General features: G+C 38.5%; 1 protein-coding gene across 1 annotated transcript in view; it reads right to left on the bottom strand.

Annotated features, from left to right (window-relative positions):
• TMPRSS9 (transmembrane serine protease 9) overlaps positions 1 to 22,462 on the bottom strand; it is a 163,272-nt gene that overhangs the window by 87,222 nt on the left and 53,588 nt on the right. Inside the window, exon 10 of the mRNA XM_053703026.1 lies at positions 6,290 to 6,635. Within this exon, the coding sequence (XP_053559001.1) occupies positions 6,290 to 6,635 (346 nt within the window). The remainder of the gene's footprint in view (positions 1 to 6,289; positions 6,636 to 22,462) is intronic.

Raw genomic sequence — 22,462 nt, 5'->3', positions numbered from 1 at the left:
CATGGAAAATTACATAGTTGATGCAGAGTCTGGTTTTAATCCATAAAGGGCATAAATCACCTAACATTCCTAAATTGTTTGGAATAACGTGCTTTAAAACATCAGGTATGATGTTGTATCGATCAGGTAGTGTAAGGGTTACGCCCGCTTCACAGTGCGCAGTGTAGGTGATATACCTGCCCTGACCATGCTTTGCAGGCCTGGTATCAGTGGTCAGATGGACCCTTGCCCCAACACTGTGTGCCAGACATGCCATTATAGCAGACTTATATGGCTTTGGCGTTGCTTTTTGGTAATTAGAAGGCTGCTAAATGCCACTGCGCACCACACGTGTTTTATGCCCAGCAGTGAAGGGGTTAATTAGGGAGCATGTAGGCAGCTTGTAGAGTTAATTTTAGCTTAAGTGTAGTGTAGTAGACAACCCAAAGTATTGATCTAGGCCCATTTTGGTATATTTCATGCCACCATTTCACCGCCAAATGCGATCAAATAAAAAGAAATTGTTCACTTTTTCACAAACTTTAGGTTTCTCACAGAAATTATTTACAAACAACTTATGCAATTATGGCATAAATGGTTGTAAATGCTTCTCTGGGATCCCCTTTGTTCAGAAATAGCAGACTTATATGGCTTTGGCATTGCTTTTTGGTAATTAGAAGGCTGCTAAATGCCACTGCGCACCACACGTGTTTTTTGCCCAGCAGTGAAGGGGTTAATTAGAGAGCATGTAGGCAGCTTGTAGAGTTAATTTTAGCTTAAGTGTAGTGTAGTAGACAACCCAAAGTATTGATCTAGGCCCATTTTGTTATATTTCATGCCACCATTTCACCGCCAAATGCGATCAAATAAAAAAAATTGTTCACTTTTTCACAAACTTTAGGTTTCTAACAGAAATTATTTACAAACAACTTATGCAATTGTGGCATAAATGGTTGTAAATGCTTCTCTGGGATCCCCTTTGTTCAGAAATAGCAGACTTATATGGCTTTGGCGTTGCTTTTTGGTAATTAGAAGGCTGCTAAATGCCACTGCGCACCACACGTGTTTTATGCCCAGCAGTGAAGGGGTTAATTAGGGAGCATGTAGGCAGCTTGTAGAGTTAATTTTAGCTTAAGTGTAGTGTAGTAGACAACCCAAAGTATTGATCTAGGCCCATTTTGGTATATTTCATGCAGACATTTGACAAGGGGAGGGGGGGTTTATAAACATGTTTGCATGCATATGCATATACAAAAATACCTCTGTTTATTGAACAATTCATTTTATACATACACATCCCTATGTACAAACACACCTTTTTATATTCAAAAAAAGATTGTGTATATTATAACAAACTCGTTTTTTTTGAGGTTATATATACATTAATTCACTATAACAAATTATATTGAGGCTATACAAGTATTTATCTTCAACATAAATCAAGTAATAACACTTTTTTAATTCTTCATATTCACAATGCAAACAACAGGTTAAAGGTCAAGACTCCTATCTAGATCTTTATTATTTAATGAATCACCCTTTTATATATACACACTTTTTTACAATTAAACATATTCTTTCATATTCAAAAGAATTGTGTCTATCACAATAAACTACCAAGTGAGGTTACATAGGCAATAACTTCTAATGAAAACAAAGTGATAATTTCCTTTTAAAATAGATTATGTTTATTATAACAAACTATTATTGAGGTGAAATATGTTTCAAGCCATTATAACAAACTATATTGAGGCTATACAGGTATCTATCTTCTACAAAAACCTAATAATAACATTTTCTTTAAATCATCACTTTCACCATGCAAACAATAGGTTAAAAGTTCAGACTCCCATTCAGATCCTGATTACTTAATGAACTATGCATTTTCCATACATACACTTATTTTAAATTAAACATATTTTTTTCAAAAGGATTGTGTCTATCACAACAAATGATTAAGTGAGGTTATATATGTAATAACTTTTAATGAAAACAAAGTGATAAGATTGTTTTATTTGTTCATTCATTTTCACAATGTAACCAATAGGTTAAAAGTTTAGATTCTAACATTTATACACACCCTATTCTAACCTTGTTACTCTGTATAAATTTTTAAATTGTAACAGCTGGGAGCCTGTTTTGGTTTCCACAGCTGAGTGCACACAAATGTTTTTCTATTGGATTACACATATGATGACAACTTCCTCTTTTGACACACAAATGTGTATAAATTGTTAACAATTGTTAATGATGGCATTCACTTTTTTATCTGATGAAACAACCTGTTTGAGGTTGAGAAACGCGTCATAAGTATTAAAAGCCATTTTATTTGAAGTTGTCTGTGTTGTGGTTTATCAATACCAACTGAACAACACACAAAAGATTACACCTCTGCAGCACCTGAAGTCCAGCCAACAGGAGACACACTCAGAGTTTCAACTAGGACAAGTGCCTTTGGAGCTTGGCTTCCACAGTGTACTAGCCACTGATAAGTGCTAGCCTGCTTCCTTGCACTGGTCACAGCACAGTGTCACACCATTTGGTAAGCATAATACTTACTTATATCCATACCTACATATCCAGACGGTATCACGCTATTGTGGCGCCCTCTTTCTACTTTCTATTTTAACAGTTGTTCCACACTCTCTGGGATCAAGAGGAGCTGCCTTACTCACGTAACAGGAGGATACATTTATCCCTTCAATTTACCACCAGTTTATGGACACTAAACAGGACTAATACGGTAGACTTGATCTACTATACTTTAAGTGTATCACCTGGTTTTATATTGAATATTGCTTTTTTATATTTTAAATATCAGCGCTCTTTAATATCCCTTTATTGGGATATGTTCATTTTTAATTTTTTTTTATTATTTTTTTTAGCATATTTACATATGCTGTGGTGTAGCATCCCCCCTTAGCCCCCAACCTCCCTGATCCCCCCCAAAACAGCTTTCTAACCCTCCCCATCTGCCTTATTGGCGGCCATCTTGGGTACTGGCAGCTGTCTGCTATTATTTCACAGTCAAAAAAGTGTTGTTTTTTTTAAATGTACACTACTGTTACACCAGATATGAGTGGTGGCACTGGGCAAGTGGGCACAGTATACGCTGTGAGCCTGACACACACGCTGGCAGGCAGGCAACTGCAATTAGATTACACAGGAAAAAACAAAAAAGCAGACTGATGTTCTAGCCCTAAAAAAGGGCTTTTTGGGGTGCTGTCCTTACAGCAGAGATCAGATGAGTCCTTCAGGACTGTAGTGGACACTGAATACACTAGCCTAGCTATCGATTTCCCTATTAAATCAGCAGCAGCTACACTGTCCCTCCTCTCACTAAGAATGCAGCTTCCAAATGAATCTAAAATGCATGCTGTCCAGGAGGTGGGAGGGTCTGGGAGGGAGGGTCTGCTGCTGATTGGCTGTAATGTGTCTTCTGACTGTGAGGTACAGGGTCAAAGTTTACTCAATGATGACGAATAGGGGGCGGATCAAACATAGCGGCAAACGTGAACATGCTATGTTCGCCGGGAACTATTCACCGGCGAACTATTCGCAATATCACTAGTTGACTTTATAGGAGTGATCTAGCACTATATATATTCTGTGTATATTAGCGCCCCCTTGAGTGGTGACAGAGTATTGTCATCAGGTTGATTACAATTTAGGTAATTAATTTAATTATAGTGTAGTGTTAGGTGCAATTGTAACTTAGGTTAGGTTTTATTTTACAGGTAAAGTTGTCTTTATTTTAACTAGGTAGTTATTAAATAGTTAATAACTATTTAATAACTATTCTACCTAGTTAAAATAAATACAAAGTTGCCTGTAAAATAAAAATAAACACTAATCTAGCTACAATGTAGCTATTAGTTATATTGTAGCTAGCTTAGGGTATATTTTACAAGTAAGTATTTAGTTTTAAATAGGAATTTTTTAGTTAATTGTAGTAATTTTATTTAGATTTATTTAAATTATATTTAAGTTAGGGGGTGTTAGGGTTAGGGTTAGACTTAGGTTTAGGGATTAATAACTTTATTATAGTGGTGGCGACGTTGGGGGCGGCAGATTAGGGGTTAATAAATGTAGGTAAGTGGCGGCGATGTTAGGGCAGGCAGATTAGGGGTTAATAATATTTAAATAGTGTTTGCGATGTGGGAGTGCGGCGGTTTAGGGGTTAATATATTTATTATAGTGGCGGCGATGTCCGGTTCAGCAGATTAGGGGTTAAAATATTTATTTAGTGTTTGCGATGTGGGAGGGCCTCGGTTTAGGGGTTAATAGGTAGTTTATGGGTGTTAGTGTACTTTTTAGCACTTTAGTTAAGAGTTTTATGCTACGGCGTTGTAGTGTAAAACTCTTAACTACTGACTTTAAAATGCGGTACCAGTCTTGACAGGAGAGGGTTTACCGCTCACTTTTGGTCAGACTTGTAATACCGGCGCTATGCAAGTCCCATTGAAAATATAGGATACGCAATTGATGTAAGTGGATTTGCAGTATTTCCGAGTCTGGCCAAAAAAGTGAGCGGTACATCTGTACCTTCAAGACTCCTAATACCAGCGAGCATTAAAAAGCAGCGTTGGGACCGGCCAACGCTGCTTTTTAAGCCTAACGCAAGACTCGTAATCTAGCCGAATATTTTTTAGCAGTCTTGCAATAAATTAACATATTGAATTGATAAGTGTGAACAGTTTGAATGATTGCATTAACACCTTGTTTGTAGCAATTGGTTTTTATTAGTCAAACTTCGCAGGCCAGTTGTCTTATTTGGAGAAGCCAATCAGAACATGTTACTAGGTAGACAATTGCTGATATCATTAAAAAGCAAAATTTGCAATTTTTGCATTTCATTATCTCATCACCTGTGCTGAGGCCAGTATATAGACAGGAAAATGTAACAAAATAAATAAGAAAATAAAGTGCCTTTAAAAAAAAATATTTTTAAATTACACAATAAATTAAACATTTTAGATTACAATCTTGAATGGTTTTCTATATATTTAAACCCCTGGTAAAGCTTGTTAACTACAGTGATTTAAATGCCTTACAGATGGAAAAACATACTGAGCAGGGATGTAACCAGTTACTTTTAGGTGGACCCACAAACGTTTATTCCTCAGGCCTATAGTGCTCCAGTTATTTCTGGAGTCTGTGGTAGAGGATAGGGAAATTCACTGTTTTCATGGGAATCACAAAGAAATTAGAAACATTACAAACCCTAGGGAAGCATATTCTAAGATCCCAAAATAAAACACCCCCTAAAGATCTGCCAGCATAGGTTTGGTTCTTTAAAGTCTGATATCCACCTATGCCCAAGATAAGGGTAAATTAACTTACCTTTATGGTGAAGTCTAAGTTTAAAATGATTTATTAACCAATGCCACTGTTAAATATGGATTTGTAATATTGCTATATTGAAAAGGAATTTGATGTAATACTGAATATGAATATTTGATATTGCAAAATTTGCAACACATTTAAATTAAAGAATAAACTGTCAAAGGAATACAGTGATGTTAAAAATGAATTTATCATTAGCTGGAGTGTACACGTAAAAAATAAATCATATATACTTCTGTTCTTTTACTATCAATTGTTATAGTGAAGTAAACTCAAATGTGTGCACATAGCACTATATGGCAGCAATGTTTATAGCAATGTTCCCTCAGTATACCCTCACGGAAAGGGACCAAGTTTCAACCAAGGAGAACAAAAGAGAGAAATTTGGTAACAGAAGTAAAGTAGAAGATTTTAAAAACTGTACAGTCTGTCTCAATCTTGCAAACTTGTTTTTACTCCATGTCTCTTTAAGATGACATACTGTATCTGAATAATGCTATCATCTAGTGCAGTGATTTTTAACCTTTTTTTTGCCGTGGCACACTTTTTTACTTTAAAAAATCCCGTGGCACACATTGTAGCCTAATACAGCATATATATATACACACACACACAAACACACACATACTGTATGTATTGTGCTGTTATGCCATGCCTCCTACAAACTACGCCTGCACTGGGAGTAAAAAACAAGCAAAGTTTAAAAAATATGTCACACTGTTGTCAGTCTGCCGTGGCACACCTGAGGATCTCTCACGGCACACTAGTGTGCCACGGCACACTGGTTGAAAAACACTGATCTAGTGATCAAGGTTTCAAAGAATAAGACCACTCTCAGCATATGTTTAGTTTCTAAAAATGGCCTTGCCGCTCCCTCGTTTATAATTACTTTTCAAATTGCTTATCAAGGGTCTGACAGCCCTCAAACACATGCATGCGCTTACACAGTTTATTTCCCCTGTACCTTGAGGCTTTGAAGTGCTGATAGGTTTCTGGGTTGGTTTATTCGGTGTGGTACTTCCTGGTTTTGCTTTTGTTGTTGAGTGTTTGGTGACTGGTCGAGTAGTGGTGCCCTTGGCATTAGTTGTTTTCTTCCAAACAGTGGTAGTGGTGGTGGTAGTGACACTTGTTTGTGGATCTAACAATACAGATTTTGTGATGATCTCCATGATCCACTTGCTGATCTTGCTCACTCTCACATATACACCGGGTCTTCTGGCCTCTGCACAGCCGACCCCCCAGCTTACTATACCAGCCAAGAAGAATCTACCTGATGCTTCCTCACACACCAGAGGTCCTCCAGAATCACCCTGTGTACACAAAGCAATGTGTTATGTCCTCTTCATGGCTGCTGGACCATTCATTTATCTACTGGTTTTAAAATTTGTATTTCATTTCTCTTGATCTAAAGAAAATAATACCATAAAGTCACACATCTCAATTTCTCTAAACATCATCTGATATAAACTGACACGCTTGCACCAAGTTGTCCTCTCTTTCATAGTCATATGGCTTATTTGAAAACATTTAGCAGAAGAGCATTCAAGTAAGCAGGTTACGGGGTATCAACCATGTCTAACAATGGTTTCTGTAGATCCCCCACTCTATACAGAGCACACAATTGGCTAGATTACGAGTTTTGCGGTAAGCTAAAAAAGCAGCGTTAACAGGTCCTAACGCTGCTTTTTCACTACCACTGCTATTACGAGTCTTGCAGGTTTAGGGGCACCGCACACTTTTTTGGCCTTACCGCAAACCGACTTACGTAAAGTTCGCAAACCCTTTTTTCTATGGGACTTCCATAGTGCTGGTATTACGAGTTTGTCCTTGGAGGCCAAAAAGTGAGCGGTACAGCCTATACCGAAAAGATTCCTAACGCATTTTAAAGTCAGTAGTTATGAGTTTTACGCTACAAAGCTGTAGCATAAAACTCATAACTAAAGTGCTAAAAAGTACACTAACACCCATAAACTACCTATTAACCCCTAAACCGAGGCCCTCCCGCATCGCAAACACTATAATAAAATTTCTAACCCCTAATCTTCAGCTCCGGACATCGCCGCCACTATAATAAACATATTAACCCCTAAACCGCCACACTCCCGCCTTGCAAACACTAGTTTAATATTATTAACCTCTAATCTGCCGCCCCTAACATCGCTGCCACCTACATTATACTTATTAACCCCTAATCTTCCGCTCCGGACATCGCCGCAACCTACATTATATTTATTAACCCCTAATCTGCTGCCCCCAACATCACTGCCACCTACCTACATTTATTAACCCCTAATCTGCCGTCCCCAACGTCGCTGCCGCTATTCTAAATTTATTAACCCTTTAAACTTAAATCTAACCCTAACACCCCCTAACTTAAAAATAATTTAAATAAATCTAAATAAAATTCCTATCATTAACTAAATTATTCCTATTTAAAACTAAATGCTTACCTATAAAATAAACCCTAAGCTAGCTACAATATAACTAATAGTTACATTGTAGCTAGCTTAGGGTTTATTTTTATTTTACAGGCAAGTTTGTATTTATTTTAACTAGGTAGAATAGTTACTAAATAGTTATTAACTATTTAATAACTACCTAGCTGAAATAAATACAAATTTACCTGTAAAATAAAACCTAACCTAAGTTACACTAACACCTAACACTAGAATACAATTAAATCAATTCCCTACATTAAATACAATTAAATAAATTATATTAGCTAAGTCACAAAAAAAAGAAACACTAAATTACAGAAAATAAAAAACAAATTACAAGATCTTTAAACTAACTACACCTAATCTAATAGCCCTATCAAAATAAAAAAGTCCCCCCCCCAAAAAAAAAACCCTAGCCTAAAATAAACTACCAATAGCCCTTAAAGGGCCTTTTGCGGGGCATTGCCCCAAATAAATGAGCTTTTTTACCTGAAAAAAAAAATACAAACAACCCCCCCAACAGTAAAACCCACCACCCATACAACCAACCCCCAAATAAAAGCCTAACTAAAAAAAACTAAGCTCCCCATTGCCCTGAAAAGGGCATTTGGATGGGCATTGCCCTTAAAAGGACATTTAGCTCTATTGCAGCCCAAAGCCCTAACCTAAAAAATAAACCCACCCAATACACCCTTAAAAAATCCTAACACTAACCCCCGAAGATTCACTTACCGGGAGAAGTCTTCATCCAAGCGGCAAGCTGTCCTCAACAAAGTCGGCAGAAGTGGTCCTACAGATGGGCAGATCCTCCCGACGCGGATCTTCAAACAACGTCTTCTTCAGAATGAATATCTCTTTAAGTGACGTCATCCAAGATGGCGTCCCTTAGATTCCGATTGGCTGATAGAATTCTCTCAGCCAATCGGGATTAAGGTAGAAAAAATCCTATTGGCTGATGCAATCAGCCAATAGGATTGAACTTCAACCCTATTGGCTGATCCAATCAGCCAATAGGATTGAGCTTGCATTCTATTGGCTGATTGGAACAGCCAATAGAATGCCAGCTCAATCCTATTGGCTGATTTTCTACCTTAATTCCGATTGGCTGATAGAATTCTATCAGCCTATCGGAATCTAAGGGACGCCATCTTGGATGACGTCACTTAAAGAGATATTCATTCCGAAGAAGATGTCGTTTGTAGAGGATGCTCCCCGCCGGATATCTTGAAGATGGAGCCGCTCCGCGTCGGAAGGATGAAGATAGAAGATGCCGTCTGGATGAAGACTTCTGCCCGTCTGGAGGACCACTTCTGCCGGCTTTGTTGAGGACATCTTGCCGCTTGGATGACTTCTCCCGGTAAGTGAATCTTTGGGGGTTAGTGTTAGGATTTTTTAAGGGTGTATTTGGTGGGTTTATTTTTTAGGTTAGGGCTTTGGGCTGGAGTAGAGCTAAATGCCCTTTTAAGGGCAATGCCCATCCAAATGCCCTTTTCAGGGCAATGGGGAGCTTAGTTTTTTTTAGTTAGGCCCTTTTAAGGGCTATTGGTAGTTTAGTTTAGGCTAGGTTTTTTTTTTATTTTGGGGGGACTTTTTTATTTTGATAGGGCTATTAGATTAGGTGTAATTAGTGTTTTTTTGTTGTGATTTAGCTAATTTAATTTATTTAATTGTATTTAATGTAGGGACTTGATTTAGTTGTAGTGTAGTGTTAGGTGTTAGTGTAACTTAGGTTAGGTTTTATTTTACAGGTAAATTTGTATTTGTTTTAGCTAGGTAGTTATTAAATAGTTAATAACTATTTAGTAACTATACTACCTAGTTAAAATAAATACAATGTTGCCTGTAAAATAAAAATAAACCCTAAGCTAGCTACAATGTAACTATTAGTTAAATTGAAGCTAGCTTAATTTAGTTTTAAATAGGAATAATTTAGTTAATGATAGGAATTTTATTTAGATTTATTTAAATTATATTTAAGTTAGGGGGTGTTAGGGTTAGACTTAGGTTTAGGGGTTAATACATTTAGAATAGTGGCAGCGACGTTGGGGGCGGCAGATTAGGGGTTAATAAATGTAGGTAGGTTGTGGCGACATTGGGGGAGGGAGACTAGGGGTTAATAAATATAATTTAGGTGTCGGCGATGTTGGGGGCAGCAGATTAGGGGTTAATAAATATAATGTAGGTGGCGGCGATGTCCGGAGCGGCAGATTAGGGGTTAATAAGTATAATGTAGGTGTCTGCGATGTCGGGGGCGGCATATTAGGGGTTAATAAGTGTAAGATTAGGGGTGTTTAGACTCGGGGTTCATGTTAGGGTGTAAGGTGTAAACATAACTTTAGTTTTCCCATAGGAATCAATGGGGCTGCGTTACTGAGATTTACGCTGCTTTTTGCAGGTGTTAGACATTTTCTCAGCCGGCTCTCCCCATTGATTTCTATGGGGAAATCGTGCACGAGCACGTACGACCAGCTCACCGCTGACTTAAGCAGAGCTGGTATTGGAGTGCAGTATAGAGCACAATTTTGCTCGACGCTCACTTCTTGTCTTTTAATGCCAGGTTTGTAAAAACCTGTAATACCAGCGCTGTAGGTAAATGAGCGGTGAGAAAAAACTGCACGGTAGCACCGCACAGCTAACGCAAAACTCGCAATCTGGCCGAATATGCACAAAATATTAAAGGAAAAGTAAAGTCAAAATGAAACTTTTTAATGATTCAGACAGAGCATGTAATTTTAAGACACTTTTAAATTAACTTATTTTATCAAATTAAAGGGACATAATACTCATATGCTAAATCACTTGAAACTGATGCAGTATAACTGTAAAAAGCTGACAGGAAAATATCACCTGAGCATCTCTATGTAAAAAAGGAAGATATTTTACCTCACAATCTCCTCAGCTCAGCAGAGTAAGTTCTGTGTAAAAAGTTATACTCAACTGCTCCCAGCTGCAGGTAAAAAAATAAAAAAAAATGAAGAAATGAACAGCAGCCAATCAGCATCAGCAGTGCTGAGGTCATGAACTTTTACTGTGATCTCATGAGATTTGACTTGACTCTCATGAGATTTCATTGTAAACTTCCTTTACCTGATTGGTGAAATAAGATGAGAGTGCACGATGCTCATCCCTTCAGATGTCCCAGGACAGACACACTAAAATGCTGCTTAGAAATCCTTGGGAGGTGGCTACTGAGGAACTTTTGAGGTAAAATATCTTTCTTTTTTACATAGAGATGTTCAGGAGATATTTTCTAGTCAGCTTTTTACAGCTATTCTGCATCACTTTCAAGTGTTTAAACATTTGGGTATTATGGCCCTTTAACTTTGTTATCTTGGTGTGTATATATATATATATATATATATATATATATATATATATATATATATATATATATATATATATATATAGTTATATTGAGAATGTTTGCCCATTGATTATATAAATATTTGTTTTTAAAATATTTTCCATAGTAGTTTGAAAAAATTACTTTCTCTGTTTTGGCGAGGTTTTCATCTAAAAACATGAAATAATTTTCTTGCAGAAAGAAAGAAGGTGGCTATGTAGTCAAAATCACTCAAAATTGCAGCCACATGCACAGACAAAGCTCCCCAGACACCCACAATCACACAAAACAGGCACTCACAGGCATTAAAATGCATCATCAAGAGGAGTTGCTTCTCTGCGACTGGCTCACAGACACAGCAAAGCAGTCGTAGGCAGGGCTGACCCTGCATCAAGCACGAATAAAAATGCTGGTGACTGGGTGTGGCTAAGGCAACCAGACCCAGCTCACCAGCAAATGCCCTGTGTGCCTTATGGCCAGTCTGGGCCTGCCAATAATGTGATTGCCGAAAGAAACTTTGTTCCTAGAGATGAGAATACTGTAAGTTACAATCCTGAATATGAGAGTATGAAATAAAAAGAAAGGTAACAGATTTGCTCAACAACATTTCTTGATGTTGCGGTCTTGTTTTCTAGTTTTTTAGCTGTAACAGGTCAGTTTGTTCGTTGAAGGGCTGGAGAGCTGTACAAGAATAAGTGTCTGCAGGCAACAATGAAACATGGTGGAGGTTCCTTGCAAGTCTGGCATTTCGGTAAATGGAGTTGGGGATTTGGTCAGAATTAATGGTCTCCTCAATGCTGAGAAGTACAGAGAGATAATTATTCATCATGCAATACCACCAGGCGAGCATCTGATTGGGACAAAATTTATTCTGCAACATGACAACGACCCCACGCATACATCTAAACTCATTAAGAACTTTCATCAGTGTAAAAAAGAACAAGGAGTCCTGGAAGTAATGGTATGGCCCACACAAAGCCCTGATCTCAATATCATAGAGTCTGGGATTACATGAGACAGAAGCAACTGAGGCTGCCTAAATCTACAGATTTACAGCCCCCCCACCCCACCCCACCCCCCGAAAAAAGTGAATTTGATACATATTTTTTTTTTTAACATTTAACACAGAAAAAAATGTGAATCAGATTACATGTCTGCAAAAAGAGGTACCCTGTGCCCACAGTCTGAGAGATGGTCTGACCCCCTATTTCTGTATATAGTGACACTGTTTAACCCACCAGCACTGTATATAGTGAGTCAGTGACACAGTCTGTAATCTGCCGGTGAGATGGCTGGCCTGACCCTACCCGCCCCAGTACTTTATAAAGTGACCACAGTAGTCTGTGACATGGTCCAGCCCCCCCATACTGTATATAGTGGTACTGTATAGACTGACACTGTTTACCCTCCCCCCATGCTGTAGTAACAAGGTCTGTAATTTGCTGGTTGCACAAACATACACACACATACATGCATAAATACACACACAGTCACATACATACATACACACACAATCACATACACACACATACATGCATAAATACACACACAGTCACATACATACATACACACACAATCACATACACACACATACATGCATAAATACACACACAGTCACATACACACACACACACATACATGCATAAATACACACACAGTCACATACATACATACACACACAATCACATACACACACATACATGCATAAATACACACACAGTCACATACATACATACACACACACACACACACATAAACACCAATGGGTAAAACAGAAACACTAACCCCTGTAGTCAGAGACACTAGTGAAGCATCATGTCACACTCACATGAAATCAGTGCAGGCAGTGGCAGGTCAACATTTTTTATTAAAAAATAATTATTAAAAAAAAAAAAAAAATGTTTTTTTATTTATTTTTTAAACTGGGCCAGCACCCTTGTGGGCCCAGTCGCAATTGCGAGCTCTGCACCCCCTTTAGTTTCGCCCCTGGTCAAAATCATATGAAATGATTAATCACACATGCCCTTCATATTGGATGTAATTACAAGTAAATATATTAGCGCTATTGTGCACTAACACTGCTCAAGTTAAATCAATAGCGCTTTTATTTTTGTGCTCATATTACAAGTCAAAAGTAATATATTAGCGCTCAACCAAAAGTCTAGGACATCTGGAAGTCATATAGCACAGGTGCGCTAAAGCCCTCACATATAGACTTCTATTGGTGTGCGTTGAAAAACTAATGTTAGCTATGACAAGACGAGGCCCACAAAAGGCCGAAACGATCGTCTGGGGTTGTTGTTTTCTCTTGTTCAGAGAGGAATTGCCTGGTATTTCGGCGCTGGACTGTCATTGGGCGGGATCAGACTGATATGCTACAGGATATTTTTTCTCTGTGAAGGGGCATAGTGTGCTAAAAGAGTATGCACCCTGAGTGACACACTATAATAAAATGAACAGGCACGGAAGTTTTTCCAGCTTTTGTTCTGTCTCAGCTGAGTGCATCTCTCTCTCTCTTTTTATTTATGCAAATTGCTCTTGGGTCTCCCTAAGAGTAAAAGGGGAAACCTGACGTGGACTCCTTGCACACATGCCCTTAGAGAGATGCGACTGCACCTCACTGACGAGGCCCACAAAAGGCCGAAACGATCGTCTGGGGTTGTTGTTTTCTCTTGTTCAGAGAGGAATTGCCTGGTATTTCGGCGCTGGACTGTCATTGGGCGGGATCAGACTGATATGCTACAGGATATTTTTTCTCTGTGAAGGGGCATAGTGTGCTAAAAGAGTATGCACCCTGAGTGACACACTATAATAAAATGAACAGGCACGGAAGTTTTTCCAGCTTTTGTTCTGTCTCAGCTGAGTGCATCTCTCTCTCTCTTTTTATTTATGCAAATTGCTCTTGGGTCTCCCTAAGAGTAAAAGGGGAAACCTGACGTGGACTCCTTGCACACATGCCCTTAGAGAGATGCGACTGCACCTCACTGACGAGGCCCACAAAAGGCCGAAACGATCGTCTGGGGTTGTTGTTTTCTCTTGTTCAGAGAGGAATTGCCTGGTATTTCGGCGCTGGACTGTCATTGGGCGGGATCAGACTGATATGCTACAGGATATTTTTTCTCTGTGAAGGGGCATAGTGTGCTAAAAGAGTATGCACCCTGAGTGACACACTATAATAAAATGAACAGGCACGGAAGTTTTTCCAGCTTTTGTTCTGTCTCAGCTGAGTGCATCTCTCTCTCTCTTTTTATTTATGCAAATTGCTCTTGGGTCTCCCTAAGAGTAAAAGGGGAAACCTGACGTGGACTCCTTGCACACATGCCCTTAGAGAGATGCGACTGCACCTCACTGACGAGGCCCACAAAAGGCCGAAACGATCGTCTGGGGTTGTTGTTTTCTCTTGTTCAGAGAGGAATTGCCTGGTATTTCGGCGCTGGACTGTCATTGGGCGGGATCAGACTGATATGCTACAGGATATTTTTTCTCTGTGAAGGGGCATAGTGTGCTAAAAGAGTATGCACCCTGAGTGACACACTATAATAAAATGAACAGGCACGGAAGTTTTTCCAGCTTTTGTTCTGTCTCAGCTGAGTGCATCTCTCTCTCTCTTTTTATTTTAGCTATGACAAGAACCATGTGTGTGTAGCCACCAATCAACAGCTAGCTACCAGGAGTGCACTGCTGCTCCTGAGCCTATCTAGATATGTTTTTCAATAAAGGATACCAAGAGAACAAATCAAATTCTATAATAAAAGTTAATAAAAAGTCTCTTAAAATTGCATGCTCTATCTGATCCATGAAAGCTTAAATTGGACTTTCATTTCACTTTAAAGGGACATGAAACCCACAATTTTTCTTTCATGATTTAAAAAGAGCATGGTATTTTAAACAACTTTCCAATTCCCTTTATTATCTATTTTGCTTAATTCTCTTGATATAATTTGTTAAAAAAGCATATCTAAATAGGCTAAGTAGCTTCTGATTGGTGGCTGCACATAGATGTGTGATTGGATCATCTATATTCATTACTATTTCTTCAACAAAGGATATATAAATAATGAAGCTAAGTAGATAATAGAAGTAAATTTGAATGTTGTTTAAAATTGTATTCTCTATCTGAATCATGAAAGAAAAAATGTGGGTTTCATGTCCCCTTAAGCCTGGTCAGCTTCACTGACTTACACCTAGATTACGAGTTTTGCGTTAGGCTTAAAAAGCAGCGTTGGCCGGTCCTAACGCTGCTTTTTAACGCCCACTGGTATTACGAGTCTTGCAGGTACAGGTGTACCGCTCACTTTTTTGGCCAGACTTGCCAATACCGCAAATCCACTTACGTAAATTGTGTATCCTCTTTTTTCAATGGGACTTGCATGGCGCCGGTATTACGAGTCTGCCAAAAAGTGAGCGGTACACCCTCTCCTGTCAAGACTGGTACCGCATTTTAAAGTCAGTAGTTTAAGAGTTTTACACTACAAAGCCGTAGCATAAAACTCTTAACTAAAGTGCTAAAAAGTACACTAACACCCATAAACTACTTATTAACCCCTAAACCGAAGCCCTCCCGCATTGCAAACACTAAAAGAAAATTTTTAACCCCTAATCTGCCGAACCGGACATCGCCGACACTTACCTACATTTATTAACCCCTAATCTGCCGCCCCCAACGTCGCCGCCACTATACTAAAGTTATTAACCCCTAAATCTAAGTCTAACCCTAACCCCCCTAACTTAAATACAATTAAAAGAAATCTAAATAAAATTCATATCATTAACTAAATTATTCCTATTTAAAACTAAATACTTACCTGTAAAATAAACCCTAAGATAGCTACAATATAACTAATAGTTACATTGTAGCTAGCTTAGGGTTTATTTTTATTTTACAGGCAATTTTGTATTTATTTGAACTAGGTAGAATAGTTACTAAATAGTTATTAACTATTTAATAAACTACCTAGCTAAAATAAAGACAAATTGACCTGTAAAATAAAACCTAACCTAAGTTACACTAACACCTAACACTACACTATAATTAAATTATTTCCCTAAATTAAATACAATTAAATACAATTAAATTAAATTATCTAAAGTACAAAAACAAACACTAAATTACAGAAAATAATAAACAAATTACAAGATTTTTAAACTAATTACACCTAATCTAATCCCCCTAACAAAATAAAAAAGCCCCCCAAAATAAAAAAAAGGCCCTACCCTACACTAAATAGCCCTTAAAAGGGCCTTTTGTGGGGCATTGCCCCAAAGTAATCAGCTCTTTTACCTGTAAAAAAATTACAAATCCCCCCCAACATTAAAATCCACCACCCACACAACCAAACCTACTCTAAAACCCACCCAATCCCCCCTTAAAAAAACCTAACACTAACCCCTTGAAGATCACCTTACCGGGAGAAGTCTTCATCCAACCGGGCCGAAGTCCTCAACGAAGCCAGGAGAAGTCTTCATCCAAGCCGGGCAAAGTGGTCCTCCAGATGGGCAGAAGTCTTCATCCAGATGGCATCTTCTATTTTCATCCATCCGGTGCGGAGTGGGTCCATCTTCAAGACATCCGACGCGGAGCATCCTCTTCATCCGATGGCTAACACTGAATGAAGGTTCCGTTAAATGACGTCATCCAAGATGGCGTCCCTTCAATTCCGATTGGCTGATAGAATTCTATCAGCCAATCGGAATTAAGGTAGAAAAAATCCTATTGGCTGATTGCATCCAATCAGCCAATAGGATTGAGCTGGCAGGATAGAATGCCAGCTCAATCCTATTGGCTGATTGAAGGGACGCCATCTTGGATGTCTTGAAGATGGACCCGCTCTGCGCCGGATGGATGAAGATAGAAGATGCTGTCTGGATGAAGACTTCTGCCCGTCTGGAGGACCACTTCGCCCGGCTTGGATGAAGACTTCTCCCAGCTTCGTTGAGGACTAAGGTGATCTTCAAGGGGTTAGTGTTAGGTTTTTTTAAAGGGGTATTGGGTGGGTTTTAGAGTAGGATTGGTTGTGTGGGTTTTAATGTTGGGGGGGATTTGTAATTTTTTTTTACAGGTAAAAGAGCTGATTACTTTGGGGCAATGCCCCGCAAAAGGCCCTTTTATGGGCTATTTGTAATTTAGTGCAGGGTAGGGCTTTTTTTATTTAGTTTTTTTTTTTATTTTGTTAGGGGATTAGATTAGGTGTAATTAGTTTAAAAATCTTGTAATTTGTTTATTATTTTCTGTAATTTAGTGGGTTTTTTTTTGTTCTTTAGATAATTTAATTTAATTGTATTTAATTTAGGGAAATAATTTAATTATAGTGTAGTGTTAGGTGTTAGTGTAACTTAGGTTAGGTTTTATTTTACAGGTCAATTTGTCTTTATTTTAGCTAGGTAGTTTATTAAATAGTTATTAACTATTTAGTAACTATTCTACCAAGTTAAAATAAATACAAACTTGCCTGTAAAATAAAAATAAACCCTAAGCTAGCTACAATGTAACTATTAGTTATATTGTAGCTAGCTTAGGTTTTTTTTTACAGGTAAGTATTTAGTTTTAAATAGGAATAATTTAGTTAATGATATGAATTTTATTTACATTTATTTAAATTATATTTAAGTTAGGGGGGGTTAGGATTAGACTAAGGTTTAGGGGTTAATAAATTTAGAATAGTGGCGGTGACTTTGGGGGTGGCAGATTAGGGGTTAATAAATATAATGTAGGCATCGGCAATGTTGGGGGCAGCAGATTAGGGGTTAATAAGTATAATGTAGGTGTCAGCGATGTTGGGGGCAGCAGATTAGGGGTTAATAAGTATAATGTAGGTGTCGGCGATGTCGGGGCGGCATATTAGGGGTTAATAAGTGTAAGATTAGGGGTGTTTAGACTCGGGGTTCATGTTAGGGTATTAGGTGTAGGCATAAATTTTATTTCCCCATAGGAATCAATGGGGCTGCGTTACTGAGTTTTACGCTGCTTTTTTGTAGGTGTTAGACTTTTTTTCAGCCGGCTCTCCCCGTTGATTCCTATGGGGAAATCGTGGACGAGCACATTACACTAGCTCACCGCTAACGTAAGCAGCGCTGGTATTGGAGTGCGGTAAGGAGCACAATTTTGCTCAACGCTCACTTCTTGCCTTTTAACGACGGGTTTGTAAAACCCCGTAATACCAGCGCTGTCTGTAAGTGAGTGGTGAGCATAAACTGCTCGTTAGCACCGCACAGCCTCTAACGCAAAACTCGTAATCTAGGTGTTAGTAAATAAATGTTGTGTTGCTGATAAGTATAGAGGCCTATACTTTAATGAAACAGGGTCTGCTTTTTGTAAAGTTTGTCAATTTAATCTTGCATACAGAATCAATCTTTGTTTAACACAAGGACTAATGTTTTTGTTCTGAATCCCCCTTTTTAATGAATGTTACTGTAATGTTGCATATACTTATTATTATTGTTGTTATCATTTATTAGATTCCTCAGTGCTAACTTAAAGTGGCATTAAACACAAAATACATTTAATAAGCATAGTATTGAGGATTATTCCCTGCCTCTCTCTTGTCATGGGTGCTGCCATGTTGGAATGTAAATTTCACTAGATTTTGGCACTGGCCTGTTTGCACATGTGCAGTAACTCTCCTTCAGATACCTGCAGTGAAACATAGGTTTAATAATGGCAGCACCCATGATTAGAGGAGGGTGCATGAAGTGTATTTGGGGCTAACTTACAAGTGGCATGATATTGCAACATCACAACCCTGCTAACTTGTGCGCATATTAAAAGTTAAAAGTAAACTTGCACCACCGAGAGCAATCTAAATGTGGGCTTGTCGGGTTAGTGCCACTGAAGAACTTGTGTAAACTAAAGGGTAAGAACTAAAAATAAATGTGGCTAAATAAATTTGTCTAAATATGTGTATGTATACATACATGTATATATGGGTATACTTGCGTATTTATGTATTTATATATGTATATACTGTACATATATACACATATAAACACATATATACACATGTATACACATATATATACTTTGGAGCCCTTTCCACTCAAATACCTTAAAACATATTTCATGTGTTTTACTGTGTAGTTGCTGTAAATATTTTATATTCAAATGTTCTTCACATTCGAGAACATTTTAGTATTTTTAAATATATATTTCTGTGCATATATGTATATATATATATATATATACACAACTATACTTGTATATATTTATGTAGATATATAGGTATAGATATATATTTAATTTTTTTTTATCATATATGCAGTATATATATATATATATATATATATACTGTATATATATATATATATATATATATATATATATATATATATATACACAGTATATTTAAAAATAAAAATAGCTTTTTCTTCTATGTGAAGAACATTGGAATATAAAATACGGGTTGAGCGCATTTGGGTTTTTTCATCAGCGCGCTCCATTGAAGTCTATGGAGAGAAGAAGTTAACAAGGTTGCGATATCCAAAGTCCTGAAGTAAGTGCGCCTCAGATTTCACTCACGTGCAAACCATTTACTTTCAACTTGTAATAAACACTAACAGGTACGTGTTATACAAGTTTACTTCTGGTGGTGTTTGAACACAAGCAATAGTGCTATATAGCGCACCACTTGTAATCTTAGGCCTAGATTTGGAGTTTGGCGGTAGATGGGCTGTTAACGCTACGCGGGCTTTTTTCTGGCCGCACCATAAAATTAACTCTGGTATCGAGAGTTCAAAAAAATGCTGCGTTAGGCTCCAAAAAAGGAGCGTAGAGCATTTTTACCGCAAATGCAACTCTCGATACCAGAGTTGCTTACGGACGCGGCCAGCCTCAAAAACGTGCTCGTGCACGATTCTCCCATAGGAAACAATGGGGCTGTTTGAGCTGAAAAAAAACCTAACACCTGCAAAAAAGCTGCGTTCAGCTCCTAACGCAGCCCCATTGTTTCCTATGGGGAAACACTTCCTACGTCTGCACCTAACACTCTAACATGTACCCCGAGTCTAAACACCCCTAACCTTACACTTATTAACCCCTAATCTGCCGCCCCGCTATCGCTGACCCCTGCATTATATTATTAACCCCTAATCTTCCGCTCCGTAAACCGCCGCAACTTACATTATCCCTATGTACCCCTAATCTGCTGCCCCTAACACCGCCGACCCCTATATTATATTTATTAACCCCTAACCTGCCCCCCACAACGTCGCCGCCAGCTACTTACAATAATTAACCCCTAATCTGCCGACCGCAAAGCGCCGCCACCTACGTTATCCTTATGTACCCCTAATCTGCTGCCCCTAACACCGCCGACCCCTATATTATATTTATTAACCCCTAATCTGCCCCCCTCAACGTCGCCGACACCTGCCTTTGCGGGGCATGCCCCAAGAAAATCAGCTCTTTTGCCTGTAAAAAAAAACATACAATACCCCCCCCAACATTACAACCCACCACCCACATACCCCTAATCTAACCCAAACCCCCCTTAAATAAACCTAACACTAAGCCCCTGAAGATCTTCCTACCTTGTCTTCACCTCACCGGGTATCACCGATCGGTCCTGGCTCCGATATCTTCATCCAACCCAAGCGGGGGCTAGACATCCACTGAAGAAGTCCAGAAGAGGGTCCAAAGTCTTCCTCCTATCCGGCAAGAAGAGGACATCCGGACCGGCAAACATCTTCATCCAAGCGGCATCTTCGATCTTCTTCCATCAGGTGCGGAGCGGGTCCATGTTGAAGCAGCCGACGCGGATCCATCCTCTTCTTCCGGCGTCTCCCGACGAATGACGGTTCCTTTAAAGGACGTCATCCAAGATGGCGTCCCTCGAATTCCGATTGGCTGATAGGATTCTATCAGCCAATCGGAATTAAGGTAGGAATATTCTGATTGGCTGATGGAATCAGCCAATCAGAATCAAGTTCAATCCGATTGGCTGATTTGATCAGCCAATCAGATTGAGCTCGCATTCTATTGGCTGTTCCGATCAGCCAATAGAATGCGAGCTCAATCTGATTGGCTGATTGGATCAGCCAATCGGATTGAACTTGATTATGATTGGCTGATTCCATCAGCCAATCAGATTATTCCTACCTTAATTCCGATTGGCTGATAGAATCCTATCAGCCAATCGGAATTCGAGGGACGCCATCTTGGATGACGTCCCTTAAAGGAACCGTCATTCGTTGCGAGACGCCGGAAGAAGAGGATGGATCCGCGTCGGCTGCTTCAACATGGACCCGCTCCGCACCGGATGGAAGAAGATCGAAGATGCCGCTTGGATGAAGATGTTTGCCGGTCCGGATGTCCTCTTCTTGCCGGATAGGAGGAAGACTTTGGACCCTCTTCTGGACTTCTTCAGTGGATGTCTAGCCCCCGCTTGGGTTGGATGAAGATATCGGAGGCTGGACCGATCGGTGATACCCGGTGAGGTGAAGACAAGGTAGGAAGATCTTCAGGGGCTTAGTGTTAGGTTTATTTAAGGGGGGTTTGGGTTAGATTAGGGGTATGTGGGTGGTGGGTTGTAATGTTGGGGGGGGGGTATTGTATGTTTTTTTTTACAGGCAAAAGAGCTGATTTTCTTGGGGCATGCCCCGCAAAGGGCCCTGTTCAGGGCTGGTAAGGTAAAAGAGCTTTTAAATTTATTAATTTAGAATAGGGTAGGGCATTTTTTTATTTTGGGGGTCTTTGTTATTCTATTAGGGGGCTTAGAGTAGGTGTAATTAGTTTAAAATTGTTGTAATATTTTTCTTACGTTTGTAAATATTTTTTTATTTTTTGTAACTTAGTTCTTTTTTATTTTTTGTACTTTAGTTAGTTTATGTAATTGTAGTTATTTGTAGAAATTGTATTTAATTTATTTATTGACAGTGTAGTGTTAGGTTTTATTGTAGGTAATTGTAGGTATTTTATTTAATTAATTTATTGATAGGGTAGTGTTAGGTTTAATTATAACTTAGGTTAGGACTTATTTTACAGGTAATTTTGTTATTATTTTAACTAGGTAACTATTAAATAGTTCTTAACTATATAATAGCTATTGTACCTAGTTAAAATAATTACAAAGTTGCCTGTAAAATAAATATTAATCCTAAAATAGCTATAATATAATTATAATTTATATTGTAGCTATATTAGGATTTATTTTACAGGTAAGTATTTAGCTTTAAATAGGAATAATTTATTTAATAAGAGTTAATTAATTTCGTTATATTTAATTTAGGGGGGTGTTAGTGTTAGGGTTAGACTTAGCTTTAGGGGTTAATACATTTATTAGAATAGCGGTGAGCTCCGGTCGGCAGATTAGGGGTTAATAATTGAAGTTAGGTGTCGGCGATGTTAGGGAGGGCAGATTAGGGG

The sequence above is a fragment of the Bombina bombina genome, chromosome 2 (assembly GCF_027579735.1).
Source record: "Bombina bombina isolate aBomBom1 chromosome 2, aBomBom1.pri, whole genome shotgun sequence".
Lineage (NCBI taxonomy): Eukaryota > Metazoa > Chordata > Amphibia > Anura > Bombinatoridae > Bombina > Bombina bombina.
This window is presented reverse-complemented; position numbering and strand designations above follow the sequence as displayed.